This window comes from Oncorhynchus nerka, linkage group LG22 (genome assembly GCF_034236695.1).
Source record: "Oncorhynchus nerka isolate Pitt River linkage group LG22, Oner_Uvic_2.0, whole genome shotgun sequence".
Classification (NCBI taxonomy): domain Eukaryota; kingdom Metazoa; phylum Chordata; class Actinopteri; order Salmoniformes; family Salmonidae; genus Oncorhynchus; species Oncorhynchus nerka.
In genome coordinates, this window is record NC_088417.1 from 83,628,851 (window position 1) to 83,646,246 (window position 17,396).

Genomic DNA, 17,396 nt, shown 5'->3' on the forward strand with positions numbered 1-17,396 from the left:
ATTTACTTATTCTCTCAAGTCAAATCACACAATAAGCAAACAATAAATTGTCTTGATGAATAATTACTGATCTCTCTCAGTCAGAAACACAGTCTGAAGAAGTGGGATTTAAGCGACGGATGACTGCTGGAGGAAGGACACACACTCCAGCTCATCAGAATACTCTGCCCATCCATGTACCCGACGGTTGTCTTTTGACTAAACCCAAAATGCACTAAGGGGGAGTTTGTGATGAATTTAATGCAATAACATTAGGGTGGGCTGTGGGCAGATAAAAAAGAAGAAGAAGACTATTTCATTGAGGTGCATCATGGGTCTAGAATGAATAGACTTTCCAGATATTACTCTCGGTGTGTTATGAATTCTGTAATAAATGTATTGTAATGTTTTTGAAATTGTACAGTATAACTGCCTTCATTTTGCCGGAACCCCGTAAGAGTAGGTTGCTGCCTTGGCAGGAACTAATGGAGATCCATAATAAATACAAATACAAATGCCTCTATATTGATTTCTCTTTTCTCTCTGTGAGTCACATTGTTCTTCAACATAACATAGCCCTACATTAGCGTAGGAGTTCCACTCGAAGCACACAGAAGGGATGGCAGAACAATGTTTTTAAAGACATTATGCTCTAACTAATGTCAGGTCTTAGACAGAGCTAGAGTCATTTAACCTCCTGACTGGTTAAGATGCTCAGTTCCAGACAAACTTCGATTTAAAATGATGTCCTCCATGAACTATATTCTCTGGAGGAAATGATTCAATTTGACAATGTATTCATATTTACTGAGTGTACCTGCATTACATTTGTATAGATCACTTCAAAGTAAAAATGAAATGGAGAAAATCGAATCAACATATTAAGACATACTGGGCAGTTGTATGGAGTCTGCAGTCATATAGGTCCTGCATGGGTCACTCCCATGCTTTCTATATGATGTCCCTTCGAAATCTATCCGAATCACATTAAATTGGCTATAAAGATGTGCACACACATTCATCACAGTAAATGGTGTGGTGCAGCATCACTTGCCAAGAGTCCCACCTCAACAATCAGGTTATAAAATCGGCTTTAGATCCGATTAATAATTCACAATCCTGTTAGAAGAGAACAAACATTTCTGTTCAAGCAATTTAAGTTGTGGGATTGTTATTATAGCCGGGTGCTTGAGCCGTGCTGGGAGATGGTCTCGGTGTGGGTCTGCGACGGAGGAGAGGCTGTGAAATTTAAGCTGGCTCCAGCTCGCTGTGTGTGGAAGAATAACTCCATGCTATTTCACAGTATCTGCTTTCTTTATTAAAGCACCGGCACAGTAAACATGTCTTACCCACGTTTATCTGTACAGCCTTTTTTATTTGGGATCATCTAACCCGCTCACTCTCTCTCTTCCCACCTCCCTAACCCACCGTGTCACTCTCAGGGCACATACAGGTTCTCACAGACAAGAAACCTTGTCCCAAAAGAGTGAGCCTGGTTAGATGATAGGTGTCATATTGTTATATGTATCAGGCTATTAGTAAAATAAGTAATATTATCACGCGGTCAACCATCATTCCCATCATCCTTTCACAAAGTAACAGAACAGGAATGTATTACTTTTACACACCAAGACCTCAGCTTATTTAGTAAATATTTAGATCATCATTATATAACATTTGTATACATTTAAATAAATTAAATCAAATATAGTTTGTTTGTGTTTTGTATGAGTAAAACCAAAGCTTTATGGTAAACTACAGTTTTAATCAGCCACCGTCGAACATTATCCCCACACCCCATACTATTCAACTTAATAGCATATCTTTCTTTCTTATATTGAAACTTTTGGATTGTAAATGAGGTGTTGATATTTAGTCAAGGTAGTGAGATCTTTTTGTGTGAGTGGATCCTTCTGATCGTTGACCGAGTAAGTTGGTGACATGATTGTTATTTGTTTGCAAACACTGACTCCTAGTGTTTCATTTACGACAGTACTAGCAGAATTAGAAAACTACTGAACAAAATTACAAATGTAACATGCAACAATTTCAACAATTTCACTGAGTTACAATTCATATAATGAAATCAGTCAATTTAAATAAATTCATTAGGCACTAATCTATGGATTTCATATGACTGGAAAATATAGATATGCATCTGTTGGTCACAGATATCTTTTAAAAAAGTAGGGGTGTGGAAGAGAAAACCAGTCAGTGCAGCGCGACACATCTCCTTGCATTGAGTTGATCAGGCTGTTGATTGTGGCATGTGGAATGTTGTCCCATTCCTCTTCAATGGCGGTGCGAATTGGCTCTATATTGGCAGGAACTGGAACACGCTGTTGTACGCGTCGATCCAGAGCATCACAAACATGCTCAATCGGTGACATGTCTGGTGAGTATGCAGGCAATTAAAGACCTGGGAAGGTTTCAGCTTCTAGGAATTGTGTACAGATCCTTGCGACATGGGGCTGTACATTACAACACTGAAACATGAGGTGATGGTGGCAGATGAATGGCACAGCAATGGGCCTTAGGATCTTGTCACGGTATCACTGTGCATTCAAATTGTCATTGATAAAATGCAATTGTGTTCATTGTCTGTAGCTTATGCCTACCCATACCATAACTCCACAGCCACCATGGGGCACTCTGTTCACAATGTGACATCAGCAAACCGCTTACCCACAAGACTCCATATATGTGGTCTGTGGTTGAGGCCGGTTGGACGTACTGCCAAATTCTCAAAAATTACGTTAGAGATGGCTTATGTTAGAGAAATGAACATTACATTATCTGGCAACAGCTCTGGTGGATATTCCTGCAGTCGGTGTGCCAATTGCATGCTCCTTCAAAACTTGATACATCTGTGGCATTGTGTTGGTTGACAAAATAGCACATTTTAGAGTGGCCTTTTATTGTCCCCAGCACAAGGTGCACCTGTATAATGATAATGCTGATTAATCAGCTTCTTGATATGCCACAACTGTCAGCAGAAATGCTCACTAACGGGAATGTAAACTAATATGTGCACAAAATTTGAGAGAAATAAGCTTCATGTGTGTATGGAACATTTCTGGAATATTTTATTTCAGCTCATGAAACGTTGTATAAACACTTTACATGTTGCGTTTATATTTTTGTTCAGTATAGGTCCAGAAACAACTCTAATTAGCCTCTATAGGCAGCAGGTAGCCCAGCGATTAAAAGCGTTTGGCCAGTAACCGAGCCGAATATGTGAAAAATCTGTCGATGTGCCCTTGAGCAAGGCACTTAACCTTAACTGCACCTGTAAGTCGCTCTGGATAAGAGCATCTGCTAAATGACTAACATGTAAATGTCAAATAGGCATTTCCATATTCTTTATACCTATACATCTACCCTGAGATCTGCATAAGTGGCTAAGGGTTAGAGCAGGGCAAGTGGTTGTTTCTGGACCAGGCCAAAATGTAGATTTCATAACATTTAAATGATGTAAATAATTAACACTAAACCCCCAGTCTTTGTTTTGGACTTTGATCAAAGCACCTTCAAACATGACCACGGGTGAACAGTATACACTGAGTGAACAAACATTATGAGTACCTTCCTAATATTGAGTTGTGTCCCCCACTCCAACCCTTTTGCCCTTAGAGCAGCCTCAATTTGTCGGGGCATGGACTCTACAGGATGTCAAAAGCGTTCCACAGGGATGCTGGCCCATGTTGACTCCAATGCTTCCCACAGATGTGTCAAGTTGGCTGGATATCGTTTTGGTGGTGGACCATTCTTAATACACACGGGAAACTGTTGTAAAACCCAGCAGCGTCACAGTTCTTGACACAAACCGGTGCGCCTGGCACCTACTACCATACCCTGTTCAAAGGCACTTCAATATTTTGTCTTACCCATTCACCCTTTGAATGGCACACATACACAATCCATGCCTCAAGAATTAAAAATGCTTCTTTAACCTGTCTTCTCCACTACATCTACACAGATTGAAGTGGATTTAACAAGTGACATCAATAAGGGATCATAGTTTTCACCTGGATTCACCTGGTCAGTCTATGTCATGGAAAGAGCAGATGTTCTTAATGTTTTGTACACTCAGTGTATAGTGTAGGGGGCTATTTAGGGTAAGGAGTTGCATTGTAAGGAGCATAACGTAACATAAGAAAGAAAATTGCACAAATGAATACTAATACCAGTACAAATTCTGTGTCAACGTAAACACATTCTTGAATAATGTTAAGTTTAGTGCAATCTGAAAACGTAGTATTACTGTAACATTATCAGAGATAATTTAATATCATACAGATTAGTACTACTTGCAGTTAAGTTTGATATGTTTAAGTTTCTATAAAACAATTTTTTAAAAAGAAAAGGCATTTCATGCATTAAAAACGGATAAACTATATGTTGCGTATCAGAGTCTGATACCACATAATTATAATGAATCTGTGTATTCAATAACAAAGGCCATTGATTTGGAATTACTTCAGTCCGTATGCACTGTAGTATGTAAAATACTTTGAAGTTATCGCCCACTGTCAGAGATTGTCCAGTGTTAATTCCAATGTCATTAGCTCTTGGTGCTCTCTGTGTGAGGCTCTTGTGAGTTTCTAGCTTTCTTTCCCACAACCATACTGCTGTACATCTTCTGTTGATGCTCTTTAAATTCTTCTTTCACCTTGTCTCTCTTCAAGCTCCCATCCCTGTAGAGAGAGAGTCAGACGTTCTACAGTTGCCATGGCGCCCTTTTGGCAGCCTTGGCAGAGAGCTCCTGTATATTTAGTAAATATTTCATAAATGTATGTTTTTTCAATTTTTGTTTTTGAATAGCCAAACGAGTATAGATTTAGTCTGGATTACATCTTACTTGTTTCCTGCCCGAGAATGAACAGCAAAAAAGCTTTTCAAAATCAGCTATTATGACTTGAATTCGGTCGGCCTACATTGGAATGTTTCTACGGTCTCCTTGATCCAAGACTACAATGCAGTGCTGAGTTGGCAGTGAGGAATTCATTGCTCAAGAGCATTCCTTCAAAGTTGAGTATACTGTATCCTGAGTGAGTGCATGGGAAGATAAAAAAAACAACGGCAGTGTCTTACAGCACGGAGAAGACGCGGAAGGCAAGACACCCAGCTTCAGGTACCTGCCCCCGGACGACCTGATTTGGCTGCTCAGCTCTCCCTGTTGACCACCTGCACCACCCTCTGTTCAAGCCTTGTGCTATTGACTGTCACTCTATCTGTTGGAGGTTTGAAGTAGCCTACCCAGAACTTGAAGTACGCTACTCAGAACATTGAAGTAGCTTACCCAGAACTTGAAGTAAGTTACTCAGAACATTGAAGTAGCCTACTTAGAACTTTGTAGTCCAGACCTATACTCATGTCATTCAATTTTTCTTATTGATGTTTGTTTTGCTTTTTAAGCACCCCGAGATATGTTTACTTCCATGTGCTGTGTACTGCAATTCAGACTTTAGCTGCGGCCTACTTGTTCATTTATTTTTTATTTCACCTTTATTTAACCAGGTAGGCCAGTTGAGAACAAGTTCTCATTTACAACTGCGACCTGGCCAAGATAAAGCAAAGCAGCTCGACACATACAACAACACAGAGTTACACATGGAATAAACAAACATACAATCAATAATACATTAGGAAAATCTATATACAGCATGTGCAAATGAGGTAGGATAAGAGAGGTAAGGCAATAAATAGGCCATGGTGGCAAAGTAATTACAATATAGCAATTAAACACTGGATTGGTAGGATGTGTAGAGGATGATTGTGCAAGTTGAGATACTGGGGTGCAAAGGAGCAAGATAAATAAATAAATATAGTATGGGGATGAGGTAGATTGGATGGGCTATTTACAGATGAGCTATGTACAGGTGCAGTGATCTGTGAGCTGCTCTGACAGCTGGTGCTTAAAGCTAGTGAGGGAGGTAAAGCTTCTAAATAGTAACACATTATTATAAAACAGTATGGTTCCCAGCACATTTTCTTTTGATCACAGAACTCTATTATGACAGAATGACATGTTTTAAAGGATCTTTAGTGAGAATAAAGCAGTGAAAAATAAAGTTTGCTGAGGGTTTCCTTACCACGCCATGTCCAACAGCCCTCCCTGATGTGCAATAGCAGACTTCACTCGGTTGGCAAACTTGGTAGCATCTTCCCCTTCCTATTCAAAGCAGTAATGAAGAAGGATATCATTTAAAAAAAAGATATATACAGAGGAGTCTATGGTCCTGGGGGTAAGAGGAGTGTGCACTCTATAAAGGTTTGGGAATAAAACACAACATAAGGTCTGACCAGTTGGTCATGGGAGGGAGTAGCAGTAATACCGTATATAGACTGTGACAACCTACCTGTCTGGTCATTGGGGGCAGGTACCACACATTGACCACGATGGCCCAGCTGGTCATCATTCTCAGTAGGTAGCTCACCATGTTGTACTTGGCACTGTTCCAGAAGGCATCTCCAAAGCGTGGGTCATACTAACAGGGAAGGAGATCCAAGCGTATATTAATCAAAAGCACAGGAGATTGATGGCAGCTTAATTGGGGAGAACGGGCTCGTGGTAATGACTGGAGTGGAATTAGTGGAATGGTTTCCTGGTGTTTGATGCCATTCCATTTGCTCCGTTCCGGACAATATTATGAGCTGTTCTCCCCTCAGCCTCCACTCAAGGCTTTTACATGGAAATGAAATAAAAAAATAGCCGACAAGGTCAACACATAACAAGTGAAGGTCAATATGTAACAATGTTTAACGTCATACAGTAACTGCTGATTGATGACAGAGCCAGGGTTAGAACACAAGAGAGGCATTTCAGACAATGGACAATTTACTGAAGACTGCAGAGAGTACCTTGATTGCAACTGGGTATATTGTCCCTCCAATCTCAAAGCTTCCCTTCTTGAACATCATGACTGATGTGTTGTTGATGCAGGTTCCTGCAGGAGATAAAAAGGTCACGAGACCACCACAACCACAAACTTCCAGGAGCATTGGAGTCAATTGCATTTCAATTCAAGTCAATTCAGGAAGTAGACTGACATTTTATCAGAAAAATTGTTTACGAGTTGACTTTATGGATTGGATTGACTGAAATTAAATGGAATTGACCCCAACTACACCTTCCAGACAGCAGATAAAGGTGGACGAGACACCTAATATAAAGACTACAATAAAGTCCTAGTATAAAGACTACAATAAAATCATAGTATAAGGACTACAATAAAGTATAAAGACTACAATAAAGTATAAAGACTTACCCTCTGGGAAAATCAAAATGGGTAGATTGCGCTTCGCTGCAACATGAGCCCTCAATCTAGAAGAGGATGGAGGGAGGGAGATCAATAACCAGGACAAAACTATTCACGATGAAAACAATACAATGTATGAGGAGATTGAGTGGCAGTAATGGTAATGTATATCGTTATACAAGCAATAAATTGACATTGGCAAGCAATTTATTCACTTCACAGAAGACAACTGAGTAAATGTATAGATGAAAAAGACATACTAAATGCATCTCCTGACATCTTTTCCAATTTACTTGCTGTCTCACCTACTGGTAACAGCATGCCGGTCTCTCATCTCCGACCTCTCAAACCACACATGTGGGCAGGACCTCACCATTGATCTCTGGATGACCCCCATCAGCCCACTGTGACTTTGACCCACCTGGGAATAAACCCGGACACAGTGAGCATGACAACTCTAGTCTGCTGAGAACCAAAAGTGATGTATACAATATCAAAAATCAGTGATATGTTGACCCAGCCATGTTCATGTTACCCACCATAGCGTAGCATCCATCATTGGCCAAAATGACAATGTCAATAGGTGAGGTGTGGTTTGCTACGCATATTCCTCCTTTTTGTGGTTTATTATTTCTGTAAAAAATAAGTATTTATTTCAATGACATCATGACATTGAAAACATTGATACTAATATTACTTCCTAAATGTTTATTTTAGGTAGTTTGGTCTGTATACTAACTTGTTGTGGTATTGGATGGTGGCAGAGAGGCCTCTGGCACAAATCCTATAGCACATCAGATGGACTAACTCACTGAGCCAGTTCTTCACTCTAGAACACAAGAGCAAAGTACAGTAACAGCCAGGGAAATTCTATTCTCTCAAGCCGTATATCAACTCTCGAGCTAGCTAGCTGTTATAAGAGATAGGAACATTGGATGTTCCTATCAATGTTCCTATCACCACAGTTTATGAAAGTTGTAAACCATTCTTTAAAACCTTCGTTGTGTACATCGTTACCTCCTGTTAGGTAGAAACCCCACCAAAGTTGTCCCGATCACCAGCCAGCTAATCCCTATGATTGCCAGGGTTATCCTGAAAGTACGAACAAAACAAATGTAAAAAATAAAATAACATTCAAATCGTGTTTAATAATAATAATATTAGTAGTAATAATTGCACTCTATCCAATAAATCCACATCAGTTGACAGAAACTGAACTGAACAAATGGGCTGTTGATTGGTCTGAGATGGATAGAGTTAAGGGGAGGTGTGGTCAGACCCACCTGAGAGGGAAAAGGACACAGTAACGTATGATCACGCCCAGGCCCCAGATGACGGTGAGGCGCAGGCTGATGTAGTGAAAGTTGTGGTTGGTGCGGGTCAGGAGGTTCCAGGAGACCAGCTCCTCAGAGGAGAAGCGCTGAGTGACCTGGTCATCCACGATGCTCTCCAGGCCCTTTCTGTAGAAGTAGAATGAGTCGCTCAGCGCAAACTCTCCCCTCGATATGGACTGGGTACGATACCGACGCAGCTCCCCCATCTCCTGTTCCATAGAGCCACCCTCCCTCTGGATGAGTCCTGGGAAGAGAAGAGAGGAACAGCACAGATAAATCCCTGAGTGGGTAGCATAGTCAGAGATTTTCAGATGTAGGACATTAAATATGATGGAAAAGCCTGTAGAGTGGGGGATGTATAAGAAGGATTGTATGTATAGAGTAAAATATACACCTACTAATTGAGGCACTGTATCTACCTGTATCTGTGCTCTTCCTCTATTGGTATAAAGAGATCCCAGAGAAGGAAATGCCGATGAGGAATGCGGTGGGAAGACTGTTGTGGCATAGCCTATCAGTACCAGGTACCAGTGAGAGCACTGAGCTTACATTCCTTTTCTCTGTACTCAGCATTGATGTACTGTAGTTTACCCAGTTCCAGTAAAACATGAATACTTTTCTAATAATTTACTGGTTAACAATTAGCTTGTGTCATGATTATACAGTTATATATGCTTTAGTATTATGTTCACAGAAGAAGAGTTTTAGACAAAAGCATGGTGGGTTTTGTCATCTCTGCTGCTGAATGGTTTGCTAAATCTTATTGCATAATAACATTGCATTGACTTGACCTTTTTGTCCTTCCATACAAAAATAAAAAAAAGTCATTTTTTAAGTTTCCTGTCAACCCTGATTTAGAATGCCAATGTTACTGTGATCAAAACATGATTGAGTGTTAATTCAACAACATAGGGTAGGATTGCAGATAGACAACTTAGAGACACCACAAAAAGTCCCCAGTATAAATCCAATCTTCTGGAATCTTCAAGGCAGTTCAAAATAGAATATGATATACATGTCTAATAAGTATCAAATTTAACTCAACATAGCTCCACTGAAGACGGTGACGTGACGTTTTTCAAACGTTGTACAGTATATTTCCAGGAAGAGAAGATGAAGGGGGCATACAGTATTTCACAGCATGGGTTGAGGGTTAAGCTACACATAGAGAGTCAGTTTTCTGCCTGAAGTTATGCAATCCTCTATTGCATCATCAGAGTGGGACACAGCTGCTCCACTCCGCACGGTTTCTACTAGCTTCCATATCCCCAAAGTCAGATTCCATAGCCACAAAGTAAAACTTGGCTATAAAAATGTGCTTTTCGGTCTTAATTTAACCTTAGGGTTAGGCGTAAGGTTAATGGTGTGGTTAAGGTTACTTTTAAAATATACTTTTAAGAAGATAAACTATAGAAATGGGCAGACTTTATTTATGATATTGTGGGTATAGAAGCTCGTGATGACCACTCCGCAACCCCACATCAGCTGAGCTGACCAATCATAAGCTGACCAATCATAAGCCACCACACTGACACACAGTCACATGTACAGGGTCTACTCTACTCCTTCCAGATAGAGCTGAATTAAACTCCTCATACTACAGAACAATATGCTCTAAGAACAGAACCAAGAACTCCACATGCCAATGGGATGTTTGAAATGCAGTTCTGCTGAATTCAAATATTTATCCTATAGACCATCAGAACTCAACTCAACTTACTGAATGTATAATTACCTTATTACTGTGTAATTAGCCTAATAATTATCACAGGGCTATTCACATTTCAGTTAGGGGCAAATACAAAACTAAAGAGTATTGATTCAAATGGTATCATTCAGCATAGGAACCATAGAAAAGAATTGCTTAGTACAAAAGTTAATGAAGAAAATGAAGATTAGGCTACAGTTTGATAGTCATCCACAATAAGTTACACAGACAGGGTCCCTCCAGACCTCAGCATGAACTCATTCATCGATGGGTAGTGAGTGTAATGTCACTCACCATTGGGTAGCGGAGCAGGCACGGGCAGAGTGGGTCGATCCCTGTGTCCTCTCTGGATCCGCAGGGTGGCCCACTGCCCATAGAACAGAGTTATTTTCAGCTGACCTCACACACAATGCTTTCTACATACTGCATCTTGCCCAACTGCCCCGCGTTCCCCGCATTGAACATTAACTATGTCAGTCTGTTCTAAGGGGTCAGGGGGAAACATGAATACAGTATACAGAGCACAATATCCTACATATAGAGGTGAATATAAATCAATTAATATCCGATTAATGCATTTATACAAAAAATATTTATCTTTCCATAAATCCATCTGTTCACAAAAAGAATAACATAGTTCTTTATTATATGCTATATGAGGTTATGCTTCAATAAAATGTTTCAGAATAAAAGAAGAAATAGTGAGCTATTCCCGAAATTTCAGAATTTGAGCTCTTCCAGAACTTCCAGCAGTTACCTCCAATATCTTGACCAGAATCTGAATATAGACCGAAGTGACCCCCAGGGAGAGGCCAAACATAGCAGGTATCATGATGAGCCCAATCATCACGGAGAACCACACCTGCAGCAACAAAGTCGTTATACTCCACAGGTCATCCATCCCTCCCTCACAGAGATCTGTCATCCACTGGTATGGCACATAGGGTTCAAGTTATCTACAGAAGAGAGACATAACGTTTATTAGCTATTCATTCCAAATAAGCATTATATTTTGTTTTTATAATAGAGGAGGCTGAATTCATATATTTGACTTGGGCCTAGCTAGGTAGTTATCTATGTAAAGTTAGCTAGGTAAACAGGATCTGAAACGGGATATGAACACCGAAATAGCCTAGCTAACTAATATACAGCCAAGCCGAGAAGAGAAGCACTAGAAATAGCTTACATTAATTGGGCATACCATATCTGAGGTTGACTGCAGAACATGAAATGTTTCCAAATGTATTAAAGAGAAATAGTAACCTGAAGACCTATTCGTTGTCTTAACGAGTTTTCCATTCTTCTGTACCTCGCTGTAGCGGTAGTGGTTGCAGGTTGCAACCCAACTGTGTAGTCAGCCACAGGACAGTGCGCAAGATCTGCTGTAAAAATACAACCAGGACGTCACTAGTTACCAAATTCACAAAGTCAGAAACCGCGCCTATTTCTACAATACAATGCATCTTCTCAGTGGTGAAAAAGTACCCCGTTTTCATAATTGAGTAAAAGTAAAGATATCTTAATAGAAAATAACTCAAGTAACAGTGAAAGTCACCCAGTAAAATAATACTCGAGTAAAAGTCTAAAAGTATTTGGTTTTACATATACTGTAATGAAACAGCAGGGAGCAGATGCGGCAGGGTCGATTTCGGCGCATATAAACCCAGGGTCGTTACAATACTTAAGTATTAAAAGTAAATGTCATTGCTAAAATATATTTAGGGAAAAGTATAAATACATTTCAAATTCCTAATATAAAGCATGTATTTTAATGTATTTACGGATAGCCAGGGGCACTCTCCAAAACATAATTTACAAACTAAGCATTTGTGTTCGTGAGTCCGCCAGATCAGAGGCAGCAGGGTTGACCAGGGTTGTTGATTCGTGTGTGTATTAGAGAATTGTCCTGTCCTGTTAAGCATTCAAAATGTACTTTTGGGTGTCATGGAAAATGTATGGAGTAAAAAGTGCATACTTGTATTTAGGAATGTAGTAAAGTAAAAGTTGTTAAAAATATAAATAGTAAACTTAAGTAAAAAAACGACTTAGGTAGTACTTAAAAAGTGATTTTAAACCAAACTCTAACATTAACCAAACAGCTAACCTTAGACCTAACCCTAACCATAAATTAAGACCAAAAGCTATTTTTTTAATGTGAGTTTTTACAATGTAGCCATTTTGACTTTATGGCTGTGGTAACTAGTGGAAATAATAAAACCACTCCCCCCACTGGCGAGTTGCTCGAAAAAAATTCAGCTTTCGTGCATATTCAGCTGCGCAGAAAAAGCGATGCGTCTGCAATTGCAGGTAGCGCTGTTTTTACGCAATCGTAACACCAAATATATTTATAACTAACCCGAGATAGTTTATCTGTGACGTTTACAGTGGGAGGAAATGAAGCATTAATGGGCAGAACAAGCAAGGAGGTGGGCAAAAGCCAAGCACGAGCTAGCGAGATCCTATTGGCATATATTTGCATATTTAAGTTAGGGAGCGTCTTCGCAATGAAATGGGCGTGTGCATTAACGCAATTCGACAAATGCACTCCTTCTAAACAACGCCATTTTTTAAAACTTTGGCAAAGCGTCAAGTGTATTCAACTTAGTGCACTGGGTTCGTAACAGATTGTAGTTTTGGGACAGAACAATGTATTGGAGATCAGATGTTTCATCGATGATACAATTAGCAGAATGTCAGTCCAGTTTCACCTAGTCACATCCTCTCCCACTACCCGCGACTGAACTTCCTCTCACTACCATATTTGGTGGCGAGAAAACGTTCTAAACGGATGCTTCAGCTTTATAGCCCGTGTGACGTGACATGTCTGGGTTACTCCTTATGTTTGTGTGGTAACACTTGATGTTGTCTTTCTGACAAAAATAAGCATGGAGGACTCAAACTCTTATATTCGCGTCTCCGGATTTGTTCTTGGTTCATTGATGTTTCAGCACTTGAACAGTGATTCTGATGTGGTAAGTAGCTGGCTAGATCGCTAGCTATGTTAGCCAGTTGGCTAACACCACAACAGATAGGTCTGACCAAATAGCTTACTCATTCAAATACTAGTTATTTTATTAAACTGACCGTATACATGTATGTAACGTTACCTCATAATATTTTGCAGGAAGGTCTCATTCTCGGGGAGACCAAAGCTGAAGAGCGAAGCAACATCACTGACTCTCAAATCGACAACATACAGTTTGAGCATACAATAAGTGAGTCATCAGCTGTGTACTTACATTTTATAATATAATCTTTGTGTGTACAGGTGCTTTTACACCTGCATTGTTTGCTGTTTGGGGTTTTAGGCTGGGTTTCTGTACAGCACTTTGAGATATCAGCTGATGTACGAAGGGCTATATAAATAAATTTGATTTGATTTGTACTGACTGTCTCACCCTGCTTTCTATTCCAGACATTCAGAAACACATATCATGTCGCAAGCTCAATAGGTAAACTGCAGAGACTAAAGGTTTCTTAAAATTGTGATTCAGCTGTGTGTGTAACTATTTCAACAGTATATCACGTACTATCATAGATTATTTCTGGAAGCATGTCACTTAAACAAATCAATTTCTCTCCACCCCCCTTAGCTTCTATAATAGAATAGGGGAGGTGAACCAGGATGAAATAAGGCACATTTTATCCAACTATAAGGAGGTAAGTGGAAGAAGATAGCGTGGTAATATTGATGTCACAGATGGTGGTATTGCAACTAAGTCCAGGGAGTAAAGGAACCTGTGCCATTAGGCAAGTTGTTTGCATTTCTTTCCTATCTTGTTTGATAGCCAACAAAGCACACTTTTACTCACCCTCTTTCTTCTATTTGACTTTCCTATCCAGGAGAATGTGATTGGTTGGTATAAACAGCGGAGAAACACAGATCAACAAATTACCTTCAGAGAGCAAGTAGTCCACGAGAACCTGAAGAGAGCACTCTCCAATCACGAGCTGGTCTTTCTGCTACTGACACCCAGTGAGATCACAACACTTGGCTCCACTCACAAACTGGAGTATGCAGTCTTCAGATCACATGGCAGGTCAGTACATTCACATTTTGATGGCCTTCACACTGTTTTGAATCAAACTGTGTTGCACTGTGAGTAGTCTTAGCCAGCTCTAGCTTAAAGTGGTTAAAAATATATATGTGTGTGTGTGTATATTTATATATTCATATATTCTACACAGAGTACAAAACATTTGGAACACATTCCTAATATTGAGTTGCACCCCCTTTGCTCTCGGAACAACCTCAATTAGTCGGGGCATGGACTCTACAAGGTGTCAACTGTTCCACAGGGATGCTGGCCCATGTTGATTCCAATGCTTCACATAGTTGGCTGGATGTCCTTTAGGTGGTGGAATATTATTAATACACACAGGAAACTGTTATGTGAAAAACCCAGCAGTGTTGCAGTTCTTGACACTCAAACTGGTGTGACTGGCACCAACTACCATACCCTGTTCAAAGGCACTTCAATCTTTTGTCTTGCCCATTCACCCTCTGAATGGCACACATACACAATCCATTTCTCAATTGTATCAAGGCTAAACAAAATCCATCTTTAACGTGTCTCCTCCCCTTCATCGACACTGATAGAAGTGGATTTAACAAGTGACATCAATAAGGGATCATGGCCTTCACCTGGCCTCCCGGGTGGCACAGCGGTCTAAGGCAGTGCTAGAGGCATCACTACAGACCCTGGTTCATTCCCAGGCTGTGTCACAACCGGCTGTGATCGGGAGTTACATAGGGCTGCGCACAATTGGCCCAACATCGTCCGGGTTAGGGGAGGTTTTGTCCTTCCTTGTAAATAAGAATTTGTTCTTAAATTACTTGCCTAGTTAAATAAAATGGAATCATCAGGTATTCCTAATGTCTTGTATACTGTAGTTTTATCCTTGTTTTGTTTTTTACTCTTGCTGTAGTCCTTGGATTTAAAGCACCTTTCAAGAAATCCCATTTAATTTTTTTTTTTATTATTAGTCAGTATTGCAGTGTACCTGTCCTGGTCAGCAACCTGGGTTTGTTGGAAGAGCAGGACTACTGGAGACTCTCTGCATCTTGTTCATCAGTCAACTACAACCATGCTGTTAGGAAACACAGGTACTACTACTGGGCCTCAGCACTGGGCACTATTGACTTTGAAAAATGTAATATGTGTGTTTGTCTGGTACCTGTATGACTAGTCGTACACTTTTTGCCCTGTGTAGATCTAAATTCTTCTCCTCCGATGGATCTCTGCATGAGGTGGATGAGATTAATGACATGAACAACTCCTTGCAGGGTGAACTGACGGTAAGTTGAATTGATGGCAAGATAAATGTAAAAACATGCACAAAAGACTGTACAGTACAACCTTTGGTAAACATGGTGTCACCTGGGATTTGTTTATTTCTTTTCACAGATGGCATGTAAGAAAGTGGAGGAGAGTGAACGATTGGTCGAGAAGCTGCTTGCAGACGTTTCTGATCTAAGAAGGATGGTCAATGATAGGAAACAAGAGCTGGGAGAAAGTATAACCTTTGTTTCTATTGATGAATCAGTCTTGATTTATTCTCTTGTGTGTATTAAACATTTTATTTACGTTTGTGTTTCCAGTCTCAGCAGATGGAGCCTCCACCCCGGCACAGCCCCAGGAGAATGTGCTGCTCTGTGAGGTCATCAAAACACTATTTCCTGGGGCATCTCTACTCCAAACGCAGGCTCTAAACCTCCAGGGGTTTCCATTGCCTGAGTTCTGCTGCAGCACTGACCATGGCATAGACCTCGCTACAACACTGCCTTTGATCCTGAGTCATACACTCCCTAAAGCCAGGAAGGGGAGGCTTGGGAGAGGTGGAGGTACATCCTGGAGAAAACGTCCCCTTCGTGAATCATCTGAGGTGCCCAAGAGGAGGAAAGGCATGCTGGAGGAGACTGAGGAGTCTTTGTCAGTCAGTGGGTCTGAGACCGAGGAGGATTTGATCCCAGCCAATCAGAACGGAAATGATTTAGATGTGTCCAATTCCCCCGTCTTCTGAGGACCAAAAGGGCCGCTCAAGAATGGTCACTTTGCATTAAATGTCACTGTGTATGGATTGTAGGAAATTCTGTGACATTCCCCTGTAACAGTCCATCAATAACTGAAAACTTGATATGTTTGCAGGGATGCCTTCAATTAGCTTATTTTTAGGGGCAACATGTTTTATTTAGAAGTGACTGTCCAAATGATTGATTATAATAACTTTAGTTTATCAACAATTTTTTTATATTCAAGCTGTTATTGAACTTGTACATAATTACATAAAATTATTTTCACGTGTAGTGAGTTACGATTATTGGTCTCATGGCTCAACCCAAGCATAGCAGCTCAGACTAGATTAACAAGCAATATTCCACATTAAGAATTATTTTAATACAATTATTACAGTATATATGCTACACTAGTTCCCCAATACAGGCTGACACAGTTACTCCAAGTGCTGGTTGTCGAAGGTGTTTGTATCTTTCATAATGTGGGTCCAGACATGAATCCTGTGGAGGAAAATATTATGAGTATTTATTATAGAAAGGCCTAAACCATCAAAACATGGTCATTTTGAGCTATGTCATCAGTACCCTCTAGTAAGTAGTGATGGTGCATTTGCAAAGAGAAACTATCACAGAGCAACCTCAAGGCTTAATGCTGCTGACCCAAGAGTATTGGATCATATGATATTCTGTCCCAAGACCAGTCAATGAGTCAATAATAAAGTGAGTGATTTGATGACTTACCCATAGCTTTCTTTATGGCTTTGGAAATCTCCCTCTGTTTCTTACCACAGTCCTGGAAAGGAATAACACCTTGTTAAAATGACATGACAGCCTCTGGTGATGTGATATGAACATGTTTAGCTTTATCTGACCAAGTTCTCACATGTTACGTGCCTACTGTAAATTCTTCCTGTGTGGGGGTTTATATACAAGGACAGCAGCTATTGGAAAGCAGTTTGGATTATATGCATTTTGTAATTAAACATTGCTCAATTGCATCTCTGCTCATCAGTATGGTATTATGTACTGTAGTCTGACAGACCTGAACATTATTGAAGTCCACTGTGATGTCACAGAATGCAGCCCTTCTGTGGTTG

At 40.1% G+C, this 17,396-nt stretch overlaps 2 protein-coding genes and 1 long non-coding RNA gene across 6 annotated transcripts in view; 1 reads left to right on the plus strand and 2 right to left on the minus strand.

Moving 5' to 3' along the window:
* LOC115105877 (glycerol-3-phosphate acyltransferase 3-like) overlaps nt 1–11,668 on the minus strand; it is a 38,418-nt gene extending 26,750 nt beyond the window's left edge. For 2 of the 4 annotated variants that reach the window (XM_029628337.2, XM_029628338.2), the window contains exons 1-12: nt 11,547–11,668; nt 11,041–11,239; nt 10,578–10,650; nt 8,525–8,819; nt 8,259–8,333; nt 7,981–8,070; nt 7,781–7,874; nt 7,547–7,662; nt 7,251–7,306; nt 6,844–6,929; nt 6,342–6,470; nt 6,075–6,154 (exon numbers count right to left, since the gene is read on the minus strand). In XM_029628337.2, coding sequence (XP_029484197.1) covers nt 6,075–6,154; nt 6,342–6,470; nt 6,844–6,929; nt 7,251–7,306; nt 7,547–7,662; nt 7,781–7,874; nt 7,981–8,070; nt 8,259–8,333; nt 8,525–8,819; nt 10,578–10,650; nt 11,041–11,208 — 1,262 coding nt within the window. In that variant the 5' untranslated portion in view covers nt 11,209–11,239; nt 11,547–11,668. Of the gene's footprint in view, nt 1–3,043; nt 4,677–6,074; nt 6,155–6,341; nt 6,471–6,843; nt 6,930–7,250; nt 7,307–7,546; nt 7,663–7,780; nt 7,875–7,980; nt 8,071–8,258; nt 8,334–8,524; nt 8,820–10,577; nt 10,651–11,040; nt 11,240–11,546 lie in introns of those variants that run through there. The other 2 variants (XM_029628335.2, XM_029628336.2) reach the window with 2 other exon arrangements.
* Nucleotides 11,669–12,828: 1,160 nt separating this feature from the next.
* Nucleotides 12,829–16,590, plus strand: LOC115105880 (abraxas 1, BRCA1 A complex subunit). The gene is made up of 9 exons (XM_029628344.2): nt 12,829–13,255; nt 13,408–13,498; nt 13,699–13,735; nt 13,877–13,943; nt 14,127–14,323; nt 15,271–15,390; nt 15,498–15,582; nt 15,692–15,800; nt 15,886–16,590. The coding sequence occupies exons 1-9, from the start codon at nt 13,169–13,171 to the stop codon at nt 16,305–16,307; spliced, it is 1,215 nt and encodes a 404-aa protein (XP_029484204.1). The 5' UTR covers nt 12,829–13,168; the 3' UTR covers nt 16,308–16,590.
* Nucleotides 16,591–16,659: 69 nt separating this feature from the next.
* LOC115105881 (uncharacterized) lies at nt 16,660–17,335 on the minus strand. Its single transcript, XR_003859936.2, has 2 exons — nt 17,041–17,335; nt 16,660–16,800 (listed from the first exon to the last, which is right to left on the minus strand). It is a non-coding gene; the product is annotated as an uncharacterized LOC115105881 (long non-coding RNA).
* Nucleotides 17,336–17,396: the final 61 nt, after the last annotated feature.